Source organism: Alligator sinensis, unplaced genomic scaffold, assembly GCF_000455745.1.
Source record: "Alligator sinensis unplaced genomic scaffold, ASM45574v1 scaffold116_1, whole genome shotgun sequence".
In the NCBI taxonomy this organism is placed as follows: domain Eukaryota; kingdom Metazoa; phylum Chordata; order Crocodylia; family Alligatoridae; genus Alligator; species Alligator sinensis.
The window spans coordinates 3,915,102-3,939,127 of NW_005841908.1; the positions used below are offsets into that span (position 1 = coordinate 3,915,102).

The 24,026-nt window shown below is 41.9% G+C and overlaps 1 protein-coding gene across 1 annotated transcript in view; it reads left to right on the forward strand.

Moving 5' to 3' along the window:
• The window catches only part of CEP295 (centrosomal protein 295), a 71,777-nt gene that overhangs the window by 24,209 nt on the left and 23,542 nt on the right, over positions 1-24,026 (forward strand). Inside the window, exons 8-17 of the mRNA XM_006018637.3 lie at positions 1,896-2,079; positions 2,360-2,533; positions 4,448-4,666; positions 7,108-7,214; positions 10,100-10,318; positions 11,024-11,121; positions 11,247-12,339; positions 13,581-13,749; positions 13,899-14,051; positions 17,203-17,427. Of these exons, the coding sequence (XP_006018699.1) occupies positions 1,896-2,079; positions 2,360-2,533; positions 4,448-4,666; positions 7,108-7,214; positions 10,100-10,318; positions 11,024-11,121; positions 11,247-12,339; positions 13,581-13,749; positions 13,899-14,051; positions 17,203-17,427 (2,641 nt within the window). The remainder of the gene's footprint in view (positions 1-1,895; positions 2,080-2,359; positions 2,534-4,447; positions 4,667-7,107; positions 7,215-10,099; positions 10,319-11,023; positions 11,122-11,246; positions 12,340-13,580; positions 13,750-13,898; positions 14,052-17,202; positions 17,428-24,026) is intronic.

The following is a 24,026-nucleotide window of genomic DNA, read 5'->3' on the forward strand; positions in this document are numbered from 1 at the left end:
GTCTGCCCCGTCCACTCACTGGAAGGATGGAAGAGAAGACCACCTGTGTGCCCATCTCCCTCAGCACGCCCCCCAGAGCTTGGTAGTCCTCCATCAGGCAATCGGGGCTCCTCCTGGCCGCATCATTAGTGCCCACATGGACTAGGACCATGGGGTAATAATTGGTGGGCTGGATTACGGTTTGGAGCATCCCTTTCACGTCCTGAATCCTCGCTCCGGGTAGACAGTATACTTCACGTGCCGAGGGGTCCTGGCGATAGATGGGGCCCTCCGTACCTCTCATGATGGAGTCACCAATGACGATCACGCAACGCTTTCTCCTCCTGGTCAGCTTGTCTCCGTCAGCTGGCACGGGACTCGGTGAGCGTGGAGTCCCTTCTTCCCCAGTTCTTTCCTCCCTTTCCTCCTCCTCGTGGGCTGCCAGGGCCGCGTACCTGTTCTCCAGCCGTACTGGAAGAACTGGCTCCCAGACTAACATACCCTGCTTCCTGCAAAATAATTAGTTCCACTGGAGTGCCACATTAATGTAGCTATTCTGATTTGGGTACAAGGATTAGCTTGTTTAAAGCTAGCTCAAATATCTTTGCATGGCACTGTATTCTTCTGTGTAAGACTTCTCTGAAGCGCCTTAGGCAGCTGTTCAGTATTGCATTATCTTCACCTTTCAATGTGGATCCATGCCTTACTGCTCCATATCTCGTACAGCATCCAAACATGACAATGAAAAGTCACAAGAAAATGAATGACACTGTATTCAATGGTGCTTATCAGCACAGTATCTGAGTGCCCTTCAAAGATTAATGTAGTTGTTTTCATACCAACCTTATGAAGTGGAAGATAATATCCTCATTTTGCAGCTTAAGAATGAAAGCAGAGACAAAGACCAAAGTTTGCCAAATATCCACTAATTTTGGTGCCTGTGTGATTGGCTACTCAGCATATCTAAGGCTAGATTTTATTTTATTTTATTTTATTTTATTTCTGTGGATTGAAAGTATTTGAATCTCCTATTAACTGACTATAGTTGGAGTTGAGCACTCATTGTTTCTCAGAAAAGTTAGGTTTATGGTTCTTGGTTGTTAAGGCTGAAATGATATTTTGTCCTTTTCTTTATGTTTGAAATCCAGTTCCTGTTTAACACAAAAGTCCTTATTATTTGTGCATCTCTTGTAATGAATTCTACATGATTTGAAGAATTTTAAGAAAAATTGTAGTGGATGAGTTAAAATGGAATTGCTGAAGAAATGGCATTCTAATCATCATTGCTTTTTTTGTACATACGTCTTAACATTTATTAACCTGTTATTGAATATACAGTATTCCCAGTCTTTTGGCTAACATGAGAGCTAGCAGTAAATGTTCTCAGACAGCCAACAAGTAATCCAGTTTATTGACAAAGGTTGACCAGCTTGGACTGATAATGCTTATATATCTAAGGTAAACAGAAAAAAATACAATTTATAAAAGGTCTGAAAGCTTTTATAAAATCTAACTAAGAAAAATATTTGGCTGGTAGCCATTAACATGTATGCTGAGTGATGAGTAACCTAAAGACGGTCCATGTGCTTGTTTCATAAAAACAGAAAATGTAGAGCTCTTCTATACTTAGGGAAGTTGGCATGTTGGTGTATAGCTTGATATTGCTTCTAATACTGCAGTTATCCCATGGTGCTATTAATGAATTTTCAGCCACTAAATAGAAGGTATCCAGTATCCTAGAGGATATCTAGATTGGTTTATTTTATGCATACATTTAAGTCAAGGTATTATTTATCCCTGGAATGAAGTAAGTATTAAACTTTACAGATGCCAAATGAATGTATTTTACTGGAGCTAAAGTCATTCTGCCTGAATGTAAATGCTAAGCTGTTAATTGAACATGGTTCTATTTGAAGGACAGGGAAAGACTTATGAAAGAACTTGAACAAATGCAGAATATGGATCGGGCATGCAGGAGACAGATTGTAGCACAGATGCCACCACAGCTGTTTGTACCTTCATACAGACGTGTGGAAATTAAAGACGACTGGCAAAGAGAGCTGGAGATGGCCTTTGAAGACATGTATAGTGGAGACAGGAGTAAGTGATTCCTTTGGAAGGTTAAGTGATGTGGTGTCAGCACGTACTTAAACTGCTGTAGACATTCAGGATTAAATATGCTCCTAAGGAATCAAATGATATTCTTAGTTTCCTTTGAAACAAAGCTTTTGTTTAAACTGTTTTGAAAGGACCATTTAATTTGGTATCTCTTAGATCTCTTAGGGGCATCTTATGATGACCTTAATCTTGCAATTTGAGATGGCTTTTGTTACAAATGGAATTACTTAATGTTTTTATATGGCTTCATCTTTTCATTTAGAAATGAAAGGAGACATGATTCTGCAGCTTGAACCACAGCCTTTGCCTACCCCTTCTGATCAATCTCAGGATGATGAACTGGATATTTCCCTGGATCCGGATAGTGTGTGTGAGAGACAGCCAAGAGTGGATGAGGTGATAGAAGAGGAAGTCGGGCACCACAGTCAATCAGAGAGTAAAACTTTCAAGCTTAACTCTTAACTTTTTTAAAACCCGAGGATGTACATTAGGAGAGACTAGAGGTTTTAGGTTCATACACCAATTTCGAGAAAATGCAATTGTGAGTAAAAATAAACACAAAAATAAAATATAAAAGATTGAGGTATCTTCGGCTGTTTTTAATAAATTTATAACGTGAGAAATGAGAACTGCTGAATTTGTTTTGTATTTACAAAGAAGCTGAGTTGTAGTTGCTTTGAACCATTACTTTTGAATAGTTAAAAAATTAGAGTAATTTAAGGTTTTTTAGGTGTTTTAGTAATTATAGGTATGTGGTATTTATACACTTAGTTGCTTTTGACGCTTTCCATTCCAGATACTGGAGTCAGACAAGTATGGAATTCAGATGCAAAAATTCACCTTCTTTTGGACTTCTTTTGAAGATAGTATACTTGCTACTAAGAACCAGAACTACACTTGAGCCCAATTTTATATGCTACTATGTTAATGTAACTAGCAAAATTGCATGATGTCTAATACATATCTAGCACATCATTCATGTTTTGAAAAGTGCACCTATTAATACCTATCTAAATTGGGAACCTGTTCATGTTCCTTGTCAGAAAGTCGAGTTATCAATATATACTTAGTCCAGGAGTGGGCAAAATATGGCCCGTGGGCCAAATTTGGCCTGCAAGGCCATTCTATCTGGCCCATGGGGCCCCTAAAAAAAAATTTGGAAAATTAATATTTCTCTGCCCTTGGTTCCTGTCAAAAATGACAGGAGCCAAGGGCAGTAGGTCCCAGGGGTAGCCTGGTGGGCTCCAACAACACCCAGCCCTGCCCCTCAGCTGGAAGCCCCAGCCGCGGTTTCTGGGCTGGGAGCACCTGGCTGCCCCGGCGCAGGAAGCTCAGGTAAGTGCAGGGGGGACCCCAGGCAAGGGGGGGGGGGAGCAACCCCTCCCCCACGCCCGGTGCCCGGCACTGCAGCTGCTTGCAGCCTGCATGTGCCTGACTGTGCCTGCTCCAGACAGCCCTGTGTGGGCTGCAAGCGCCTGCAGCGTGGGGCACCAGCTGTGGGGAGGGGGAAGGGCTGCGCCCCCCGCCCCCCCTCCCAGCTTTTCCCTGGGCTCCTTCCCTGCGCAGAGAAAAGCGGCCCCTCGCCTGCCCATGGCTGGCGCCCCCCCCCGCCGCTCCCAGCCTGCCTGGGGCTGCCTGGGCCTGCTCCAGACAGCCCAGCGTGGGCTGCGAGTGCCTGCAACGGCGCAGGTGAGGGGCCACTTTTCCCCATGCTCAACACCAGCTTCTTCCCTGCTGACGAACAGGGGGTCGGGTCTGACTGCTGCCCCCCGCCTGTACCACGGGGCTGGGGGGCACTGGGTGTGAGCATGCAGGGAGCCAGTGGGAATACAGGGCCCGCACTGGTGTCCCGGGGCCAGTGCCGGTGGGGCCCAGAGTAGTGTTACAGGAGCGTGGGGTCTCAGCTGGCAGGGGCTCTAAGGAGCTGGGCCATCTCCCCCATCCCTACTGGTGCAGCCCAGCCCAGCTCCACGGACCCCTGCCGGCCTGCGCCCTGCTTTGGGCCCCACCGGTGCTGGCCCTGGAACATTGGTCCCAAGACATTGGGACATTGGTCCCAAGATGGTGACCAGGGGGCGGTGTACCTGTCAAGGGGTGGGGCTACCCATGCGGCACTTGACAGGCTGCCAAAACTAGGTAAGAGGCTCTCCACTCAAACTAATTGCCCACCCCTGGCTTAGTCGAATTGCAGAAGCAGGCAAAATTTCAGATTTTCTGCTATCTATAACTAGAATGATTTGTGTTTACAGCCAGTAACTGTGTTGTGAGAAGTAGCTGACTGACTGTATCGTATATCTTTATTTGTCTTACTATTATGTCTTTGTAACAATTTTTGGTGTGTTTCTTACAGAGCGTGAAGAGGCTCCCCAACCACAATCCAAACTAGTCTTAAAAAAATTGCTGAATAAGATTCGGAGCCAAAAAGACCAGTGGGCATCAAAAAGCGAAGCAGAGGTACAAAGTGACATTCAAACCATTGAATCAGGTACACTTCCTAGTGAAGAGAGACTCTTATGTGATTTGGAACCTGGTCACAACGCCCATGGAGATTCAGTTTCTGAAGCCAAAGGTAAATATTGTTTTGTCCTTCATAGTGAAATCAAAATGCAATGTTTAGGAGGGGAAAAGACCTTAATGGGCAGAACTGTGAATATGAACTAAATAGCAATGTTAAACCTGGATGGGTGGTCACATTACTGAAAATTCGTGTTTCTTGTACTAGCCAGAAAGTGAGCTACTACACTAGATTGTAAATTTTATGGGGAAAAACAAACATGATAGAGGCTTTTTTGGTCTTCTGCCCATTTTGTTCCATCCAGGCATAAAGATTTGAGGTAAAAAATGTTGAAATGACCTGGGCATTTAAGGGCATAATATACTTGGAAAAATCTCACTTTTAATATGTTTCCAAGCTTTTAAAGGACATTCTTGAAAAAATTTAATTGGAAGCCATGTTTCTATTATGTTTACTTCTGAGCTTGTTGGGCCTGTGTGTGTACCAAAAATGGGACTGTTTCTGCTCTATGATTCCCTGATTCAGTAACTAACAGTGCTCTGCTAAATTATCTTTTAATGTGAAATGGCTTGGGTTTACTGTTTGATTTGTAAACTGTTATTTTTCTCCTGTTTGTCTCTGGTATGACAGTGCATTAGTGTATGTGATAGGTTTTAACACTTTAATTATTAGGCAAGTGAATCAACAGCTTTGTAATAACTTAGGAACAAAATTGTGAAGTAAAATCATAGAAGAATGTGGATGGAAGGGACCTCCGGAGATCATCTAGTTCAGTGGTTTTCAACCTTTTTTCATCTGCAGACCTCTAAAAAGTTTTGGCTGGAGGTACAGACCCCTTTGAATTGTAAGTGTCAAAATTCACTTATTTTTGATTGATCCATAGTCATCTTTCATAGACCCCCAGGGGTCTGCAGACCACAGGTTGAAAACCACTGATCTAGTCCAGTCTACACTACCCAAGACAAGATAGTCTCTGTCTAAACCATCCCAGTCAAGTGTTTTATCTAACTAACTCTTAGGCACTTCTAAGGTTGAAGATCCCACAACCTCTCTGGATAGCCTGTTTCAATGCTTAACCACTTTCATAGTATGACATTTCTTCCTAATATCCAACCTAAATTTCCCTTGCTGTGACTTGAGACATTGCTTCTTGCCCTGTCTCTGTAGTCACAAAGAAGAGCCCATCTCCATCCTCTTCGTATTCATCCTTCAGGTATTTGAAGACTGTCATTACATTCTCTTGTCTTTTCTTCTCCAGACTAAATAATTCTACGTTCTTTCAGCCTTTTCTCATAAGTCATGTCTCCTAGGCCTCTAATCATTTTTGTTGCTTTTTTAATTTGACTGCATCTCTTGAAGTGCAGGGCAAAAAACCAGACAAGTACTCCAGGTGAGGCTAAATAGAGCAGGAGAATCATTTCCCTTTATTTGCAAGCGACTTCTCTAGTAATACAGCCCAGCATGCTGTTGGCCTTTTACTGAACTTTTTAATTGTGCACATGTTTTTAAAGATCTTTGTTAAAGTTTTAGTTATTCCCCAGAAATGTTGAGCTTGGCTCTGCTAGAGAAGTTATTTTTTCCCTTATTGCTCTGCCTGTAAGGGTGAGAAATATACTTACCAGAAGGAAGCAGGAAACCTTTTCTAGTAAATGGTTACAAACCAGTGGGAGCTTTGACAATTATCAGACTAAATGTCACTGCTGGATTGGGAACAACATTGAATCTGACCATATAGTTAAACTTTCATTGAGTTACTGAGATGGCAGAAGTGCAGAGGCTTAATATTCCCTTTTTTGAGTTGGTAAGGCGAATCCCTTTTTTTATTACCTGGTAATGCTGCCTCTACACCTTTCCTAATTGCAGAAGTTTGAGTCCCTTTTGCTGATCTCTTTTTAGCAGCTCTAGTGAAACATATAAAATCTCTTCTGAGGTAGCAGTGAAAATGACTATAGGATTTTAGGTAACTGTCTCAGGAAGCTACAAGCAACAGCAGAAATAAAAGGTGGGATTTGCAGGCCTATGAAAAGTGAAACGTTCTCTACTCCCAGTTTGAGAGCTAGGAATAAGTGAAAGGGCACAGTAGGTGAATAAGGCCCCTTTCAGGAGGGTGAGTGTATGAAAATAAGCCACTTCTGTATCTGCTGCTTCTGGGAGGATGGTTATGGGGAGCAAGGGTGAAGTTCCTCAACTCTTGAAATTTTGAGTTAAGGGTACATAAGAGATGAGACATCTTGAGTGAGATTCAAAGACAGATCTCTGACTAACAGAAAAGTGGCCTTTGCTTTCTTCCCTGGAGCTATTGTGGACGAGGGAGGACGATAAACCTCTTGCCAAGATTTTATCCTTGTAGTAAATTATGGAAGCCTATCACAAGCAAAAACAGTAAATTCATTGCTAAGTTTTGTCCTCTGGATAGTAGTCGTACAGTTTCCAAATCCAGTATAAATATCTTCCTGACAATACAATATGCTAACTCTAAGTAACATGTATTTTAGAATCTCTGGAAATACTAGAACAGAGAATTGTAGCTGGAAATTCAGTCCTAATCCATCCTCAAGAACAAGCAGCCAAAATTAGAATGGAAGCAGAGAGACAAAAACAGGTATGTGTGTGCATTTTTTTTCCTCGGCAATATCCTTTTCTTAAAGTGCGTTTTACATCAGAATGGCTCAAATGCAAACAGATCTAATTAGGTTTGTAAAACAGCTTTGACTATCCCTCCCTTTTTATGTACATGTAGCTTTATAAACTGCCTTTAAAGTTAATATTTTTCCATAATCTCTTGTTGTTTTTCTGGGGGTTTTTTGTTTGTTTGTTTGTTTTTTTAATTTTCATCAGCTCTTCATGAGGTATTGAAGAGTAAGGGGAAAATACTTTTGTAGTTTCTAGAAACTGTATTGAAAAAGGTACAAGAGAGATGGCTTAAATTTGGAATTTGATGTTGACAAAATCCTCACTGACGAGTAGTGCCCTTGAGTGTCTGTACATGTGCTGTGGGGGGAGGAGGGGATGCTTTTTAATTAAAGTGGTTCTCGGGATCCACTCTAATTACAGTCCTTGCAGTGTCTCATTTATTCAGCATCCCACATTTCAAAATGGCAGCGGGCACTTTAACTAAAGCTTGTTTGACATGCTTTAGTTAAAGCCCCCTGCCACCATTTTTAAATGCAGAGCGCTGAATACACAAGATGCTGCAGCGCAATTAATCAAGTCTCTTCTGATGTGTTGTAATCAAAACGCATCAGAGCATGTGTAAAAGTGCCCTTTGTTTTGGGAGTTTGGGATTAACGGTACAATAGTACTGTTAGTCTGTGAGTAAGCATTTATAGTTTGAGTCAAGGAATTCCCATGGGTCTGGATTTTTAACATCCTCTTCTCTCGTAGCTGCATCAAATTCTAGACCTACTGCCTCCAAGCAATAAGAACTTAAGCACAATTCTTTGCCATTTCAACGCGTTTATAACAGGTGTCAGCAGTTGAATCTACAGCAACTAGTTCTGGCCCATGGAGCAACTGGATCCAGCCCATGCAGTGAGGGCTTCACCTGTCTTGTGCTGCACTGTGGCTGGGTGGCAGGGAGCTTTCCCATGCTGCCACTGCCAGGCTGCAGTGCTAGAAACAGCACCAGAGAAAAGGTAGTGGCAGTGCTGGCCGGTGGGGCTTATTGTCAGCCCATCTAGGACCTGAGCTGCGCACTTCTGGCCTGCCATTTCAACATGTTGCCAGCTGCTGGACAGTCCTGTTCTACACCTTATGTTAATTTGTAATTTTAAAAATTAAAAGCGTACCTAAGGAAATTAGAAATTGGGAAACTTCAACTTTCTGGATGTATAAATAAAAGCCGGCAAGCCAGGAAATACAGAATTGAAAGAGATACTGTCAGTTTTAAAATTATTTTCCTGAAAAATGCTATCTGTTTTTACTTGTTGCCTTGGCTACTTGTATGTTTAACCAAACATTGAGAATTGTCTCTGGAAATTAGATTTATTTTCCCATCTGCCAGCCTTAGTTATTGCAGTTGTTAGACTAATCACAGTATTTGTCTGGAATGTGTGTATAAATATAGAATTAAAGTGAAACTATGTAGTTGCCAAGATATGTATTCACATATCTACTACATTTTATAGCCCAGTTTCAGTATCGCCTGTTCCCAAAGGTCTGGCTTTTCTAAAATGTCTTCTCTGTTCTATGCGCTTACACCTTTTCATGATCAACACGTTGAACATTTGTGGTGAGGTAAACAATAGCTATGTTGTTCTAGTCCTGTTGTATCCCATACTTAGGGATATACTTAATTCGCAGTTTTCGGAAATCAGTGATATCCAGGATCACTGGGAAATACTCCATGAGCCGCGATTTCCCACGAAATCAACCCATAAAAACCCCAGCTGTTATATGATACGCTGTTTTAGAATCTCACAATCCTTACCGTGATATTTAGACAATGCGGCAATCCCTGCAGCTACTCATGTGCTTGAGATGTGCTGTCTGCAGTGAGGGGCAGGGCCTATTCTCTAGTCTGTGGCAAGGGGCTACCAGGAAATGCCTGCAAAATCAGCCCTTCAGGCCACAAGCAAGCTGTGAAAATGGCTTGGTCTCACTGCAAGTTAAGTAGGACCCTGCTCAGTCTAAACAAACTCTGAATCTACTTTGATGCATGTTGGAGGCTTCCAAGGAACACATGGGTACAGGCAACTGAAAAGGTGGCCCATCTCCCATTTGACTTTACTCAAATGAGCACGTTGCAAATCGGTGATGTGCACTGATAGAGGGGCCATCTGTCATATGACACCTCTGTTTGAGGCTCTGATGAGTGCTCAGTAAAGATTAGCATGTCTCAGAACAGCATGTCTTAGCTGCTGTGTTCTGGCCAGTTTAGTCTCTGGCAGCAATTTCAAATGGATACACTTGGGACAAAAGTAGAGAATATAGTATTATACTGTCTCTGTGCCTGGAAACTAAGTCTTTGGTCCATAATAAATTCCTAGAGAGAGATTAAAAATAAGAAAACCACTTCAGAGGTTTGTGAAGTGCACTGTAAGTTATATATCCATTAAGTACTTCAGAGGTACTGAGAGACTTAATTTAACATTAGTAAAATGTCTTAAATCTTTGAAAAGCACTATAGATTATGAAAAACACTTGTACTTATTCTGAATTCAGCCTCACAGTGGGGAATTTGTTCCATCCTCCAATTTTTTTGTAGAAAATGTTACCTGATTGCATTAGATTTTGATTTTCTCCATTGTGCTATTGTGATAGCAGTTGTTGATGAATGTAAGATAGCACAAAAGTTAAACTGTGAAGGGGCTGGTAAGAATCTGTTGTCTAGTCAAAGGCATATATAGTTTTACATGTTATGAGAATCCTCTAACAAAATAGGGGTTGCTTTGTAGTACAGATAATTTCACTGTATGTGATTTGGGACTTAGTTGATTCTCCTGTCATTTAGTTTTGCAGAATCACTGTAGTATTTCTCTTTGATAGAATGAACAAATAGAGCAACAAAAACAGGAGCAGCTGGCCTTGCTTAAACAAATTGAAGAAAAGCGAATGTGCTTAGAGGATGACTATCTGAAGATCCGAATGCATGCTCATTTGGAAGAAATTAAGACAAGGGGGCAAGAGGAGAAAGATCAGCCATCCCATCTGGCACAGATGAATACTCGTTCGGTTATGAACCAACAGACAGAGGTGGAACACAGGGTAAAGGAACTGATTCCCACTGCTGAAATAAAGGTTTATTTAAGCCTTACTTTGTCCATGCCAGAAGGCAGGATCTCCTACCTTGAAAATACATTTGTTTTGAAGTGGAAGCACTGGTTTGTTTGTTGGCAGTGGGCGTTGGGTAGTGGTTTACTTTTGCAGAATTTCAGGACAGTGTCTGGACCCATGGTAAAAAAGAATAAGGCCATGCAGAGAAAACCACATATTTCCCCCAAGAAAAAGTGTGAGAAAGTGTATAGTGGGGGAAATTGACTTTTTTGAGTGCACAGATACCTTATACATTATCCCTGTGGAAGAAAGGAGATCAGTGATGTAGAAAGGATCTGATCTTATTTGCTTTTAAATGACCTGGAGGCATCTGCACAAGAACTTGTTCTCCAGTGCTCTTTCTGGGGACTGATCCTGTAAACACAGCACCAAGTTGAACTATTGAACCCCTAGAGTTCAAGCCGGCTCAAACTTAAATGGCAGATCAACTGTGAGCAGCATTATAGTCCATAGTATAGCTTTCGATCAGTATTGTTCAGAAGAGTGCAGTCCGTCTTTACTTCCTCAGGCTGAAATCAGGGCAAACTTGCTTCAGCTGGCTTGGAGTAAGAATGAGCATGCTGCCTTAATTCAAAACAATACACATATGAATACTGATGAAAGATTTTCATGTGTAAATAATTTATTTCCTTTTAGACTGAAACTGCTGCAGTACCAGAAACTACCAGTCCTAGAGAGAATGACCATGTACAGATGATTCGTAACTATCAACAGCGTCTTCTACAACAGAACAGGTACATTCCCTTATGTAATCAAGATTGAGAGGACAGTTTCAGAATTATTTGCTAATTGCTGATCCAGTAATTAAGAAGGTCTTCATGTCACACAAGAAACATGTTGTCATTCTGTTTGTTTTTAGGTTGCACAAACAGTCAGTTGAAGAAGCCAGAAAACGTTTACAGGAGTACCAGAATAAGTTGAAGCAAAGATATCCTTCAACTTCTCCTATACCCTTAAGCTCTACAGTTGCATCAGAGTCGAGATGTGTTGCTTTCAAACCTACTTTGGAATCAGTTTTACAAACCCATGTACCTGCAATGCGAGTTCATCCAACAGCCTGTCAGTCAACCAAACAAATGCAGGCTCAAGAATTTGCACAGCCATTAATCAGGTGTTCCAGAGCACATGGTGTGTTAGAAAAAACATTTGGGCAAAGAGACAATGTGCTAATGCAGAGTACAGGCTTGAGTAGTCAGTTACGGTGTTCACTTACATCAGAGTTGAAGCAAAGACCATTTCAGTTACTTCAGCATTCCCCTTCACACAAGCAAATGGAATGGTTGAATTCCAGTAATCAGGTCAGAGAGTCCTCTGAATCCCAGAGGCTGCCAGTATCAGTCCTGACTTATCAAGGTACTTCCTTGGATATTTTGCAACCAGAGGCACAGTTCATTTTGCCTACAGAAGATTCATCTGAGTCTTCAGAAACTTTGCATTTTGAAAAAAATCTAGGATCTCCAAAGGTGCCAAACCAACAAATAGAGACAGAAGCCCCCAAACAGCCTCTGTTCTTAGTACCTTGTATGCCACCAACAGAGGAGTCTCTCATAACTCAGGCAGCATCATTTGACTCTTCAGAGTGCCAGCAGATACCTGCAGAAAGCAACATAAAAACCTTTGAACCAACCTTCACTCAGGCATTTCAGCATCTTACTTCATTATCTCTTGAGCCTGGGGTGATCCAGGAGTCCTTGGCATCAAGAAATAAGGATGTTTCGTTGTTAAATTATTCCAATATATTGAATTTAAGGGAGAGAGTGCTAGCCTCTTCAGAAAGCATCCAAGCTCAGCAAGACCACTTGAAACAACTGCAAAAGCAACTGGACACACAAAGAGAAGCTCTTCTTTCTAGGCAGAGAATGCAGGAAGAATTACTTATATGGAAACAAACTAAATTGAAAGAACAGATGCAAAGAAAACAAGAGGCTGTGAAGGATTTGCTTAATAAGCAGGTATGGTTTATAAGTGCATTATAACAGGTTGTTTGCCAGTAGAATGCAGTGGAATTTACCAGTTAGCAAAGTGATGCATGTGGCTGCATGTGCAGTCTGTCCTTTACCAAAGCATAGATTCAAGCTGGAACCTTTGCAGTCAACAGTCAGTAGACCACTTTTTCTGTCCACTCCAGTTGGAGCTGTACTAAGCTTGTCTGGACTTTGTCTCTGAACATAATGTTCATTAAAGTAGCTGCAGTACTTGCAAAGCTTTTCAGCTCTAGAAATGCAGTTGGTGTGTACAAAAGCTAAATATGTTAATAGTCTTTGTTGTTCAAAGTGTCTGAAAGACCCTTTGTCAAGTAAACTGTTTAAAAAAGCACAACTTAACTGTTCAAATGTGCAAACTAGATAATTGGTTTTAAAACTGTTACATTGTCTAAGGAGCCAATATATTTCTGTTTATTTCTATTTCTGCATAACAGCTATATTTTATTTTGATTTTTAATTGTATATCACACTTGTATAAAATAAGTCTGTCCCAATTCACAAAAGATACTAAGGATGAAATTGGCAATCTTAAAAGACAAATAACTGTTTAGAAAGATTATCATCTCATTCCCTGTATTTATTTCTGTCCTAACTCACTATGCTATAGTTGTCTGCTTAGGAGAAGCCTAGAAATGAAAGTTAACTGTAATATGATGATTGAATAATGGGACAAACACAGACCAAGACTCAGACTAGAGTTCAAGTGCAAAATAGGCTGGCGTTGTTTTGTTTTTGGGTTTTCTTGTTTTTGGGTTTTTTTGCTTTAATAAACACACACTCTCCAGAACCTCTGAGGATGGAACCAGCTTTTTCTCTGCTAAATTATCTTTTCTGTGGGGTGGTCTCAGTGTATCACTGCCAAACCAAGGTACGGATTATTGATTTAAAATTCATATGCCCATTCTAGAATTCAAGATTTCATAGCTGCAGGGAATAAAGCTTATCCATAACATCCATTTTGAGACCGTCCACAGCATTTTCAGATCAACAATCTCTTCCTAGTTGTTAGCTACACAAGATACATGTGAAAAAATTGAAGAAATATTCTGAGCCAGTGACCAGCATCATGCCAAGCTCAAGCATTTAGAATGTTTCTTTTCTTCCCTCCTGTGTTGTGGAGCTATAAGCGATGTAAACAAATAGAAGGAAAAAGATGTCTAGTAAAACATGAGACAATGTTACCTACTATTAGTTCTTCTATTTTTAAGGTTGGACAATTTAGCCCATACAGAGAGATGACAGAAACACAAAAGCCAGACCAGTTCACTCTTTTCAAAGGAACAGAAAATTATCAAGACGAGGTCATCTGTGGTAATGTGAACAAATACAATGAAAATGAAGTGCTTTCATGGCACATCAGTCCAGCTGAGCAAATAGGTGAGGCCATATATCATGCTCTATTATAATTTTGATGCTTGCTTTTTTTAGTTATAATTGAATTCTCTTCTTTTACCCTCAGATTATCAATTACATGCCAATAATTTGCAAGATTGCTAATTACAGAACATTTTTTTTTTTTTTTACAGAACAGTCTCAAAGAATTCCAATAAGAGAACAGAAATGTAGAACTTCAAAACCACCTCTGGCAAAAATCAAATTAGGTCTAAATTTGGAACAACATGAACTTAGTGTTATACCTGAGGTAGATACACCAAGAAGTTGGAATGTTTCTCTTGCAGGTAAAATGCTTACTAAATGTTTTCTCTTGTGAGACACAAAACCCTAAGTAAGAAATTCAACAGTATTTTTCTCTAAGGTTTTGAAATGATTGAGAGTGAAAGCAGTGTTTTCAACTATGATTTCAGTAAAATTATCTGATGTTTATTTCAACAGCAGCAAAATCTATACTACATGCTTTACAAATGCTTAAGATAACAGGGGCCTTCCTGGAAGTGTTTACAGACTGAAAAGGGAAATTGCTTGATTATCCTGTCATTTATGAATGTGACCCTCCCATTGCAGTATGGGTAGATGAGCGGTCCTATAATAGGGACTACTGAGGGCTACTGGTTTAAAAAAAATTAAAATTAAATTGTTTACTGCTGAAATATGCTTCAGTATAAGTACTCCCTTATGAATGACAAGGAATTGTTTGTGGTACCTTTTCCTAAATGGGGTAGCTTTTTCTACCATCAACAGATGCTAAATGCTGTGCTCCAACAGTGGATGGTTACTGTATGCATAAATGATGTTTATAAAACATATTTTAATGATTGCTTGGTGTCGGGTTGTTACAGAACTCTTTAATGATCTTTGTTGAGGTTTGTTAAATACTCAACGGAGTCAATTTAAATGTTCAAACTGCAGTCTGATTTCAACTTCCTGTCAATACAAGACTACTAGAACTAGGAGTCAAAAGATAACAGTTACTGTTTTGTTTCCTTTAAAGGTTTAGTAGTAATTTTACATAATCGATTTCACTATTTCCCCTGGGGTCAGTTAGCTTCCTCAGTTGTTTATGGTGGAAAAGGTGCTTGTAAAGCCACACAAATTGGCAGAGACTCAGACTACGGTTCTTCAAGTAGATGGTATCCATTCAAACCTAGGTTTATATTGTAGCAAGTACTAGAGTTAATGTTCTGATATTTTTTTTAAAAAGGTAAAGGGAACAATCTGGGTGATATTAAATGTGTTAGTTTGGCATTAAAGAATTAAAGGTAGGTAATTAACAATCAAATCTTCTATCATCTTTTCCTTTATTTTGCCTAGGCTCAGTTTCAATCAATTATAACTTATGCAGAATTGATGCTATTACAAATTTGGTTGCTAAAGGGAATAGTGTTAACATGATATGTTTGCATTTGTACAACACACTTAACTTGGGATTTAGACATCATTTTGATTAATAAACTAGAATATACATAACCAAGATGCCATACATTAAATCTGACTCTTTGATAGATCTCAGAATGTAATTGTATGGGGAAACCTCATCAAGATAGTATCTTTCTAGCAGGATCTTGCACGTATGGATTCTTGTTCCTGTATGTACTGAACTTTATCCTAGAAGAAGATACAGTTATTACTGAAAGTCTGCAGGTTACCCAAAGATTGGGAAAGAAGGCAGATCACTGATACAGATCATGATTGGGATTATTTGGTAAACTGAGAACAACAAACAGTTTAGATTTTAATATACTTAAATGTAAAGTCATACATCTAGGAACAAAGAATGTTAGGCCAGGCTTTCAATGTGGGGATCTCTATCCTGGGAAGCAGTCAGTCTAAAAAAGAAAAAAGACGGTCAGACCATGGTAGATGCAGTAAAACCTGGATAATTAATAAGCCCTATACAGATCTTATAAAGCAACTTGAGGGTATATACAGCTGAGCAAAGAGCTTCATTGGACTGCTGAGATGCTCCAACCGACAGCTGTAGCTTGTACTACAAATGGCACTGCTTCTCAGTCGGTTTTGTAGAACCACTGCAGTACTCCAGGTGAGTGGAAAAGTGGCACCCTGTGAAGTAAGTCACAGTGAATAGTTGCAACAATTTGTCCTTCGCTGTACAAACTCTTGAAAATTTAAATGTGTTGTGAACTATCCAGGTATGAATCATCTGGTTTCTACTGAAATCAAATGACTCTGAGTTCATAGTGTGAAGAGATAATGTGTTGTTTGCATGTGCAAATGGGGCAATGAAAACTTGTAGCAATTGGGAGAGGTCCTGGATGATTGGAAATGGGCAAATATAGTGCCCATCTTTTAAGAAAGTTTTGGTTAGATATTAGGAAATCTTTCTCACAAGGATAGTAGTAAAGAACTGGAACAGGTTACCCAGAGACATGTGGAATCTCCATCCTTGGAGGTTTTTAAGACCCGGCTATCCAAAGCCTTGGCTAGGATGATATAGTTGGGAGTGGTCCTGCTTTGAGCAGGAGGTTGGACTAGATGAGTGGTTTTTGGCCTTTTTTCATTTGCAGACCCCTAAAAAAAATTTTGAATGGAGGTGCCATACCCATTTGGAAATTTTGAAAGGAGGTGCCAGACCCCTTTGAATTGTATGTGTAGGTATTCATATACTTTTGATTTATCGCGGTTATCTTTTGCAGACCCCTTAGACATTGTCTGTGAACCCCCAGGGGTTCATGGACCACAGGTTGAAAACCACTGTACTAGATGACCTTCTGAGGTCTGTTCCAACCCTAATTTTCTGCTTCTGTGAATACTGAGCTTGAGTGGAGGGGTTATTGTCTCTGAATTAGCCTGTGATACAGCTACTGCTAGAACACTGGCTCCCAGTACTCATATCAAGAATTCAAGAAAGATGTTATAAAATGGGAGAGATTTTGGGGATCAAAGCTCAGGTTTCTATCCTCTTACTCCCGTCTATTTTGCTTAATAGAAACCATAGAGGGCTGATTTGATTACAGTCTATGTACCTACATATGGATTGGAAATATGATGGCAGTCTCAGTCTAGCACACAAAGGTATAATGAGAACCAGAGACACATTCAGATTAGAAATAAGGTGCACATTTGTAGGTGGGTATTAGTTAACCATTGATACAATTAACTAGGGATTTTACCAGATTTTTCTGGAAACTTCTAAGTTAAGATTGGATTTAGTTTTTTCTTTTAGAAGAAATGCCCCATTTCAAACAAATTCATTTAAGGAAAGTCTATGGCCTGTGTTGCACAGGAGGTCAGACTATACTATCCAGTGGTTCCTTCTGGCTTGAATTTATGAATTTTCATTTGAAGCAGAACTTTTAAAATTCAGGGTAGTGTCTCAGCAGTGTACCATATGCACCTTAACACTTCATTATAAGAAAGTTGAAACATCACAGCTCTGTACTCTTAATAAATAAAAATTTTTTTAAAATTCAGGTAAGCCCGATTCTCCCGGTGAAGAAACTTCTTTCTTTGGCACTGAGGGGGAGCTAACATCTAATATGTGCAGCCATGAATCTCTTAATGAAGAAAGAGACTTATCCAGAGTCCTAGCAAGCTCTAAAGAACAAAGCTCTAATGACAGCTTAAGACAAAGTGAGCAGTCAAGTAGCTCATGGCATGAACTGCAGATGGTGGATGGTGAAAGTTTGTGTGACCCAGGTGAGAGAATCTATCTTTTTAAAGATCTATACAGTTATTGTTCAATGTTATTAGTTAGATGGTTCTTCACCCGTTTTGTCTGGCCTGATTTGTTCAAGGCTGTAGGTTTGGTTTTGTTATAAAAGGGTATTTTGAGTGGGAAAGAATGAAATAATTCATCTAAAAAGTACTAACAATTTTCTCTCTAGACTAGAGAGACAAAACATGGCACATCAAATCCCTATTGTCTTTCTGTGTTAATGTAAATGCAGGGATGTGATCCTTCTGTTTTAGTAACCTGGGCTCTCTTGCTGTGTATTAGGGCAGCGTTTCTAAACCAGTGGGTCATGACGCAAAAGTGGGTCGCAAGAATATATGAAAGGGTCACAGACAAATTTTAAAAATGGATCATATTTTGCATACATTTTTTTTTTAAATAGCTGCTAGTGGTTCACCATATGTTAACACTGTATATACTAATAAACAGGGAATCCGGGTTTTTTGTTTGCCATGGAAGAATGAGGATTTTCTCCTTTTTAAGGAGAAAAATATGGGAAACTGCATGTTTCCCCTTGCAGAGTTCCAGCCTGCTTGGGGCTGGGGGAAGTGGGAAGAGGGTGATCAGGCAGGTGGTGCTACGTGCATGTGTACACAGGCACATAGCAGCCAGGCAGCATGGAGAACAGCTCCTGCAACTCCCTGCGTGTAAGTCTTTGGGGCCGGCGGGGGGGCCGGGGCCACAGGTGGATTGAGTAGAGCAGCACGACTTGTTGCTGCCTCCACCAGAACCACTGCACCTCCAACAGTGCAAGGAGTAACAGATTGGGGTGGGGAGGGGGCACTTCCCTAACCTCCTCCTCCGCCAGCCACTCGTGTGCCAGGCCAGAGCTCTCCCCCACTGCCATGTCCCAGCAGCCTCTGCTGCTCCCCTCAGGCTGCAGCTCTATCCCGAAGTGGAGGTAGGGTGGTAGGCAGTGCGGGTGGCCTGGGGGGGAGCAGTGGTGGTAATGGCAGCAGGGTAGAGCCATGGCCTGGCACACAAGCGGCTGGTGGCAGGAGGAGGTGGGGGCAATGGCACCCCACCATCCATTGTCCATTATTACTTATGCTGTTAGTGACGTGGCTGATGCAGGGTTTTGGCAGTGGTGGCAGCAGCAATGAGTCTTGCCACCCTGCTCTGCCCTCCCATGCTGGGTTCTGACTGCTGGGCTGCAGAGGCAGCTCCTGCCTGTGCTGGTCCAGCCAGGCTGCAGCCCCATGCCTGCAGTGGGTGCACTAATCTGGGAGAGCGTGTGCCCCACCCATGTCCCAAACACCCATCTCTTGCCCCACATACCTGGAGGTCTGGGAGCAGGGGGCAGCGGGTCAGGAGTGATGGGCACCAGCAGGGCTGGGGGGGTGACGAAGCAGAGGGGAGTCTGTGGGTTGGGTGTGAGGGACACTGATGGCCAGGGGCCCATTTTGTACTTAAACTATTAACTGGGTCAGGACTGGCCATCAGTGTTTACAAATGGGTCCTGGTACAAAAAAGGTTAAGAACGACCATACTGGGGGACACTGCAATGAGATACAAGCATAAGAATTGCATTATTGACTCTGACTTTTTGTTAAAGAAAATAAAAATAAAACCAAATAGTAGTTAGTTCAGTCCTTGTTTCTCCTGTTGGTCTCTCTATGGAGGGCTTTGGAGATCGCACCATTGAGAGTGGGAGTGCCAGTGGAGGACACAGTTACCCTGTTCCCAAATCAGCAGAGGTTCTTTTTGTGAATCGGATAGAACAGGGGTGGACAGTTATTTTGGCTGAAAGACCACTTAGTGTTTTGGTGAACTGTTGAGGGCCACAAAGGTAGCCTTGCCCCTCAACAGGTGCCCCACCAGTTAGTCACCATCTTGGGATTTGAAATCCTGCCCCCAACCCCCCTGACCTTTGCCACTGGAAGTCCCTCCTCTTGCCCCAGGAGTACTCCTTTTGGGAGGTGGGGGTTACGATCTTCCAACCAGAAAAAAACTAAATTTGTATACTAAAAATCACACATTTAAAATACTATATTTTATTTCAAAAACATATTTTTGTCCCAATTTGTGTGTTTTGTGCATCTAGAGGTGATTGCATAATAGCTCAAAATGAAGTCTTATTCTTGTACATGGTGGGGGGCAGGGCATGTGGAGGGGTGTGGGGTGTATGGGTTGGGTAGGTAAGGGTTTTTTTGGGTTGCTGGGGGGGGGTACATGGGTTTGGGGTTTGTGGGGGGCTGGTTGCGCATCCAGGAACCCTGCGAGCTGACCCAGCCTGATGGCATGGGACTTGCCATGGCTCCTGGTGCACCATTGGGCTAGGTTGGCTCTGTGCAGGTCCCGGTGTTACAGCCAGGAATCATGTGCCACAGGGCCGATCCAGCTGTCTCTGTGCCATGCTGCATGAGTCCCGGTGTTGCAGCTAGAAACTGTGGTGCCTGGAGGGGAGGGGATGGGACGGGACAGGTCGGCGCAGTGCCAGAACGTGCTCGACTGGCTCCATGCCGCACAGCACATTTCCCTACTGCAGTGCCAGGACCTGCACAGAGCCAGCCTGGCCCATCCTGTTTTGGCCTGATGACATGGGAACTGAGGGAACCAAGTGCCACTGGCTCAGGCCAGCCAGCTTTGTGCTGCACTATGAGGGTCTCAGCATTGCAGCCGGGAGTCCCACTGCTTGTCATGGAGCTGGCTGGCTCAGCTGGGCAACTCCCACCAGCACATGGTTCCTGGCTGCAACACTGGGACCGCAGAACACAGCAGTAGCCAAGCTGGTCCCTGCAGATCCCAGCTGGCTCCTGCTGTCGCCAGCCCTGGCCCTGGGTCCCCGTGCTCCCACCTGCTGCTGCTCCCCACTCCTTTCCCTGCCGCCACTGCCTTTCCCCTGCCACTTCCCTTCCTTTCCTACCCACCACCACTGTTCTCCACTGACTGCCCACCTACCTGCCACTCAGGCCGCACATGGTTCCCAGCTGCAGGGCTGGGATCCTACGGTGCAGCAGGAACCAGTTGGGAGCCACATGGTGGCAGCTGGGTTGGGCTGGCTCCTGCTGCGCCGGCATCCTCCTTCCACCCCATCCGCTTGTTCTTATCTGAGTTTCCCTCTCAGGTGGATGGAGATGGAGAACAGCCCCAGGTTCACCAGGCCGGAAGCCTCTGCTAGGCAGAAGCTTCCAGTTGGCAGCCGGGGGGGTGGGGGCATGCCTTGCTGCTGCTGCCTGCCTCCAGCTCTTCCATGGTCCTGCTGCCAGTGGTGCCTTGTCATCTTTGACAGGCAGCCATGGGAAGATGATAATTTTCTAATTTTTTTAAGGGCCCCACGAGCCAGGTAGAATGGTCTAACGGGCTGAATCTGACCCACAGGCCGTATTTTGCCTGCCCCTGAGATGGAACAGGTAATTCAGCATAAAATGAGCCACTGAATTTTCTTTAAGGGCTGGTGAATACTATTTTGTATGTTATGGATAAAGCAGGTGGTTTATAAATGGGCCCGGGTAAGCAGTCTTAAATAAAATCTGCATGCCCAAATAAAATATTGTCCAGTTACTAAAAAGTCTTTACAACATTTATCTCAAAATGGACAAATTATTGATTCTCAAATCTTAATACCCACATTCTCTCTTTGCTTACCAAAATATAGCTTACTATGTACTTTTAAATGGTAAGATGCCCTTGAATTTAAGATGCATCCAAACTTTCTGACTCCAAATTTATGAAAAAATAAATAAAACGGCAAATAAGGACACATGTACACAGTTATAATCTCCATAGTATAAGGATGTCAAGCGTAAGGCCTGTGGGCTGGATCTAGCCTGTGGAGCCATTTGATCCAGCCCATGAGTTACTGGCCTTAGCCCCATGTGCTGATCCTGGCTCTGTATGCAACATGCAGCAGACAGGCTGGACCTGGCACTGCATACACTGCAGTATCCTGCAGGCATATACTGCAGGCAGTACAGAGGGTTGGTCTGGGGCGTTGCATGCAGCCTCTGTCCTGGACCCCCCTCTGTGCCATGTGCAGCACTGGGTCCAGGCCATGCATCATGGGCAGTGCGCACCCCATGGGCAGTGCATACTTCACAGGGCTGGACTGGCCATGCATGCTGCATGCAGGGGGGGCCAGCACAAGGCACGTAGTCTTTGCAGTACCTGCCAGACCTGAAGGGGGTCCAGGGCACATGCTGAATGTGACACCCCGGGACTAACACCATGTGCTGCTTGGAGCACCAGATCCAGCGGTTGAGAACGCAAGCACACTGCAAAGATTCCAAGCTATAAAAGCTTACCATTGTTATAGCAAAAAACACTCCAGTGCTCACCTTCCCTTGGGGCCAGGGAATGGCTTTGGCTTCAGTTTTCTTTGCAATGGCCAGCGTAACAATGCTTTTAGACAGTCTCACTTTAATTCTGTACTTTGGCCTCTACACCTCCCTGCTAATCAATCCCACTTTCTGTTCCTTGTAGGTTCTCCTCTTGCATTTAGAATCCTTTGTGATGTATGTGTTCATTAAGGCAAGCATGTACCCCCTTCCCAACCATTTTTTTCCCTTCTTCAGGTATACTTTGCCCCCAAGATGTTCTCACTGAATGTATTTTCTTTTACAACATATCCAAAGCTTTCAAGCTATATGAAAAATAGTGTGGACTGGAAATATATCTGTATGAGATATTGGTTATTTTTTAAACTCTTGTTTTCTCTTAGTGGGCTAAACATTGTTTGTTCCTTAAATGTTTGAGATGCCAAGCCTTGACATATAGTTGCAAATACTGTAGTCAAAGACTTCTTTGTATAAACCTTCGATGCTTCCCAGAATCTGTTACGCAAAGAGAGAAACAGATTATTTATGTATAATACAGCTAAGGCCATTTGATGCTACATCTAATTTCTAATGTATGAAGCCACTGCAATGACATTTATGTTAGCTAGGGAATAGTTATCTGGCAAGACTTATGCAACTTTCCAGGAAGAGAATCAGCCCTCCAAAGACTAATAAAGAAGTCATTATCCATTCTTCTTACTGATTAGTTAAAAAATTTAAGAACTATATTAGAAAGGTTATTTTGAGAACTGAATTACTGATATAAAAGGTAAGTTTTTGGACTTGACATCAAATGTCAACCCTTAATAAATCTGACTTTCATCAAGACAATGTCTCAAAAAATGGATTGAGGGAAAAGTAGTTTAGAAAGATACCCAACCATTAAATGTGTCTCAAGAATTTTCTGACATATTTTCAGCACATGCAGCATACTCCTAAATATGCTACATAACTTCAGCTCCTAAGATCAGTCTGCAGAGGCTCCTAGCCAGTGAAAGGATAACAACTATTATCAAATCCAACCAACCGACCATGAAAAAAGGAGTATTTTCTTCTTTCCAAGGAGAAAGGAAGTTATAACAGCCCTCTGAGTGGAACAACATACTCTCTCCGCTTTGCCTCATTCTTAACAGCCCCCCAAACCTGGTGCAGGCCCTGCTGGCTGTAAGCCTGCAAAAATGGCAGCCAGCCCCAAATTGGCAGCCAGCTGCCTCTTCAATTTCAGTAGGTCCCTAGTTAGAAAAGCTTTCTGTTAAGAGTCAGGTACATTAAGGTATTTCATGGGCCAAGCTGTTTTTCTTTAATATATTTTCTGTTTTGGTGACGGAAACCAGAAACTTCCTGGAATTTCTTTAATTAGCCTAGACACCTAATTTAATAAGTGATCAAAATTATAATTTCTAGGTATCATAAGAATAAAAATAATTGTATCTTTTAAATTTTAGTTTAAGGTGCAAGTTTGTAATAACTTTAATAACTTGATTAATAATCTTTTAATTATGACTGAAGTTCCCCCCCACACACACACATGGAAATACATGGAAATATAAGTTACAGTTACAGCTTAACTGCATGTACATTTAAACTAAATATTCAGTTATAGAAATATTTAAGAAGTTTTTCCTTCTCTGTTTGCTACTCTATTCCTTACCCTATGATGGCTTTTTTGGACAGGTTTCCAGGGGTAACTATTTACCATGACCTATGGAAGTCATTATTACTGTTTTTCTGTGATGCTTTTTCCTCATCCTGTCTGCTCAGTCAGAATCTTAAGTGCTTTCATTCTCATGGTCCTGGATTGCAGGATTGACCTGAGGACTGCAATTCAGAAGCCTTGTATAGTATAAACTGCCACCATATATAAAGTATAGATTAAAAACACGTTTTAATAACTCTTAAGTCTGAACATATTTAGGCTGGATGAGTCTGTTCAGTGAGGCTTGTATACTATATTTGTTTAAAAATTGTAGCTAAATTTAATATATAAAAACTCTTCTCAGTTTTTTCAGCCTTAAGCATCATTCTTCTCCTTCATGTTCATCTGCTCAGCCTCCAATCCAGGACAGTCCCTCTAGCATTTTTCAGATGTGATTATCTTCTTCCACATTGCTGCCCCAGTCAGAGCTCTGAATCCTAAAATTGTTTCTTGTCTCATCCATTTTCTTTTGGCTTAACTATCCATCTCAATGCAAAATGTTTACCTGTGGCTGCACATATCCCATGCCTTTGCTCTCATCAGTTTGTATTACTGGTTGGGTTTCACCTAATCTTTTGGGAGAGGGGGG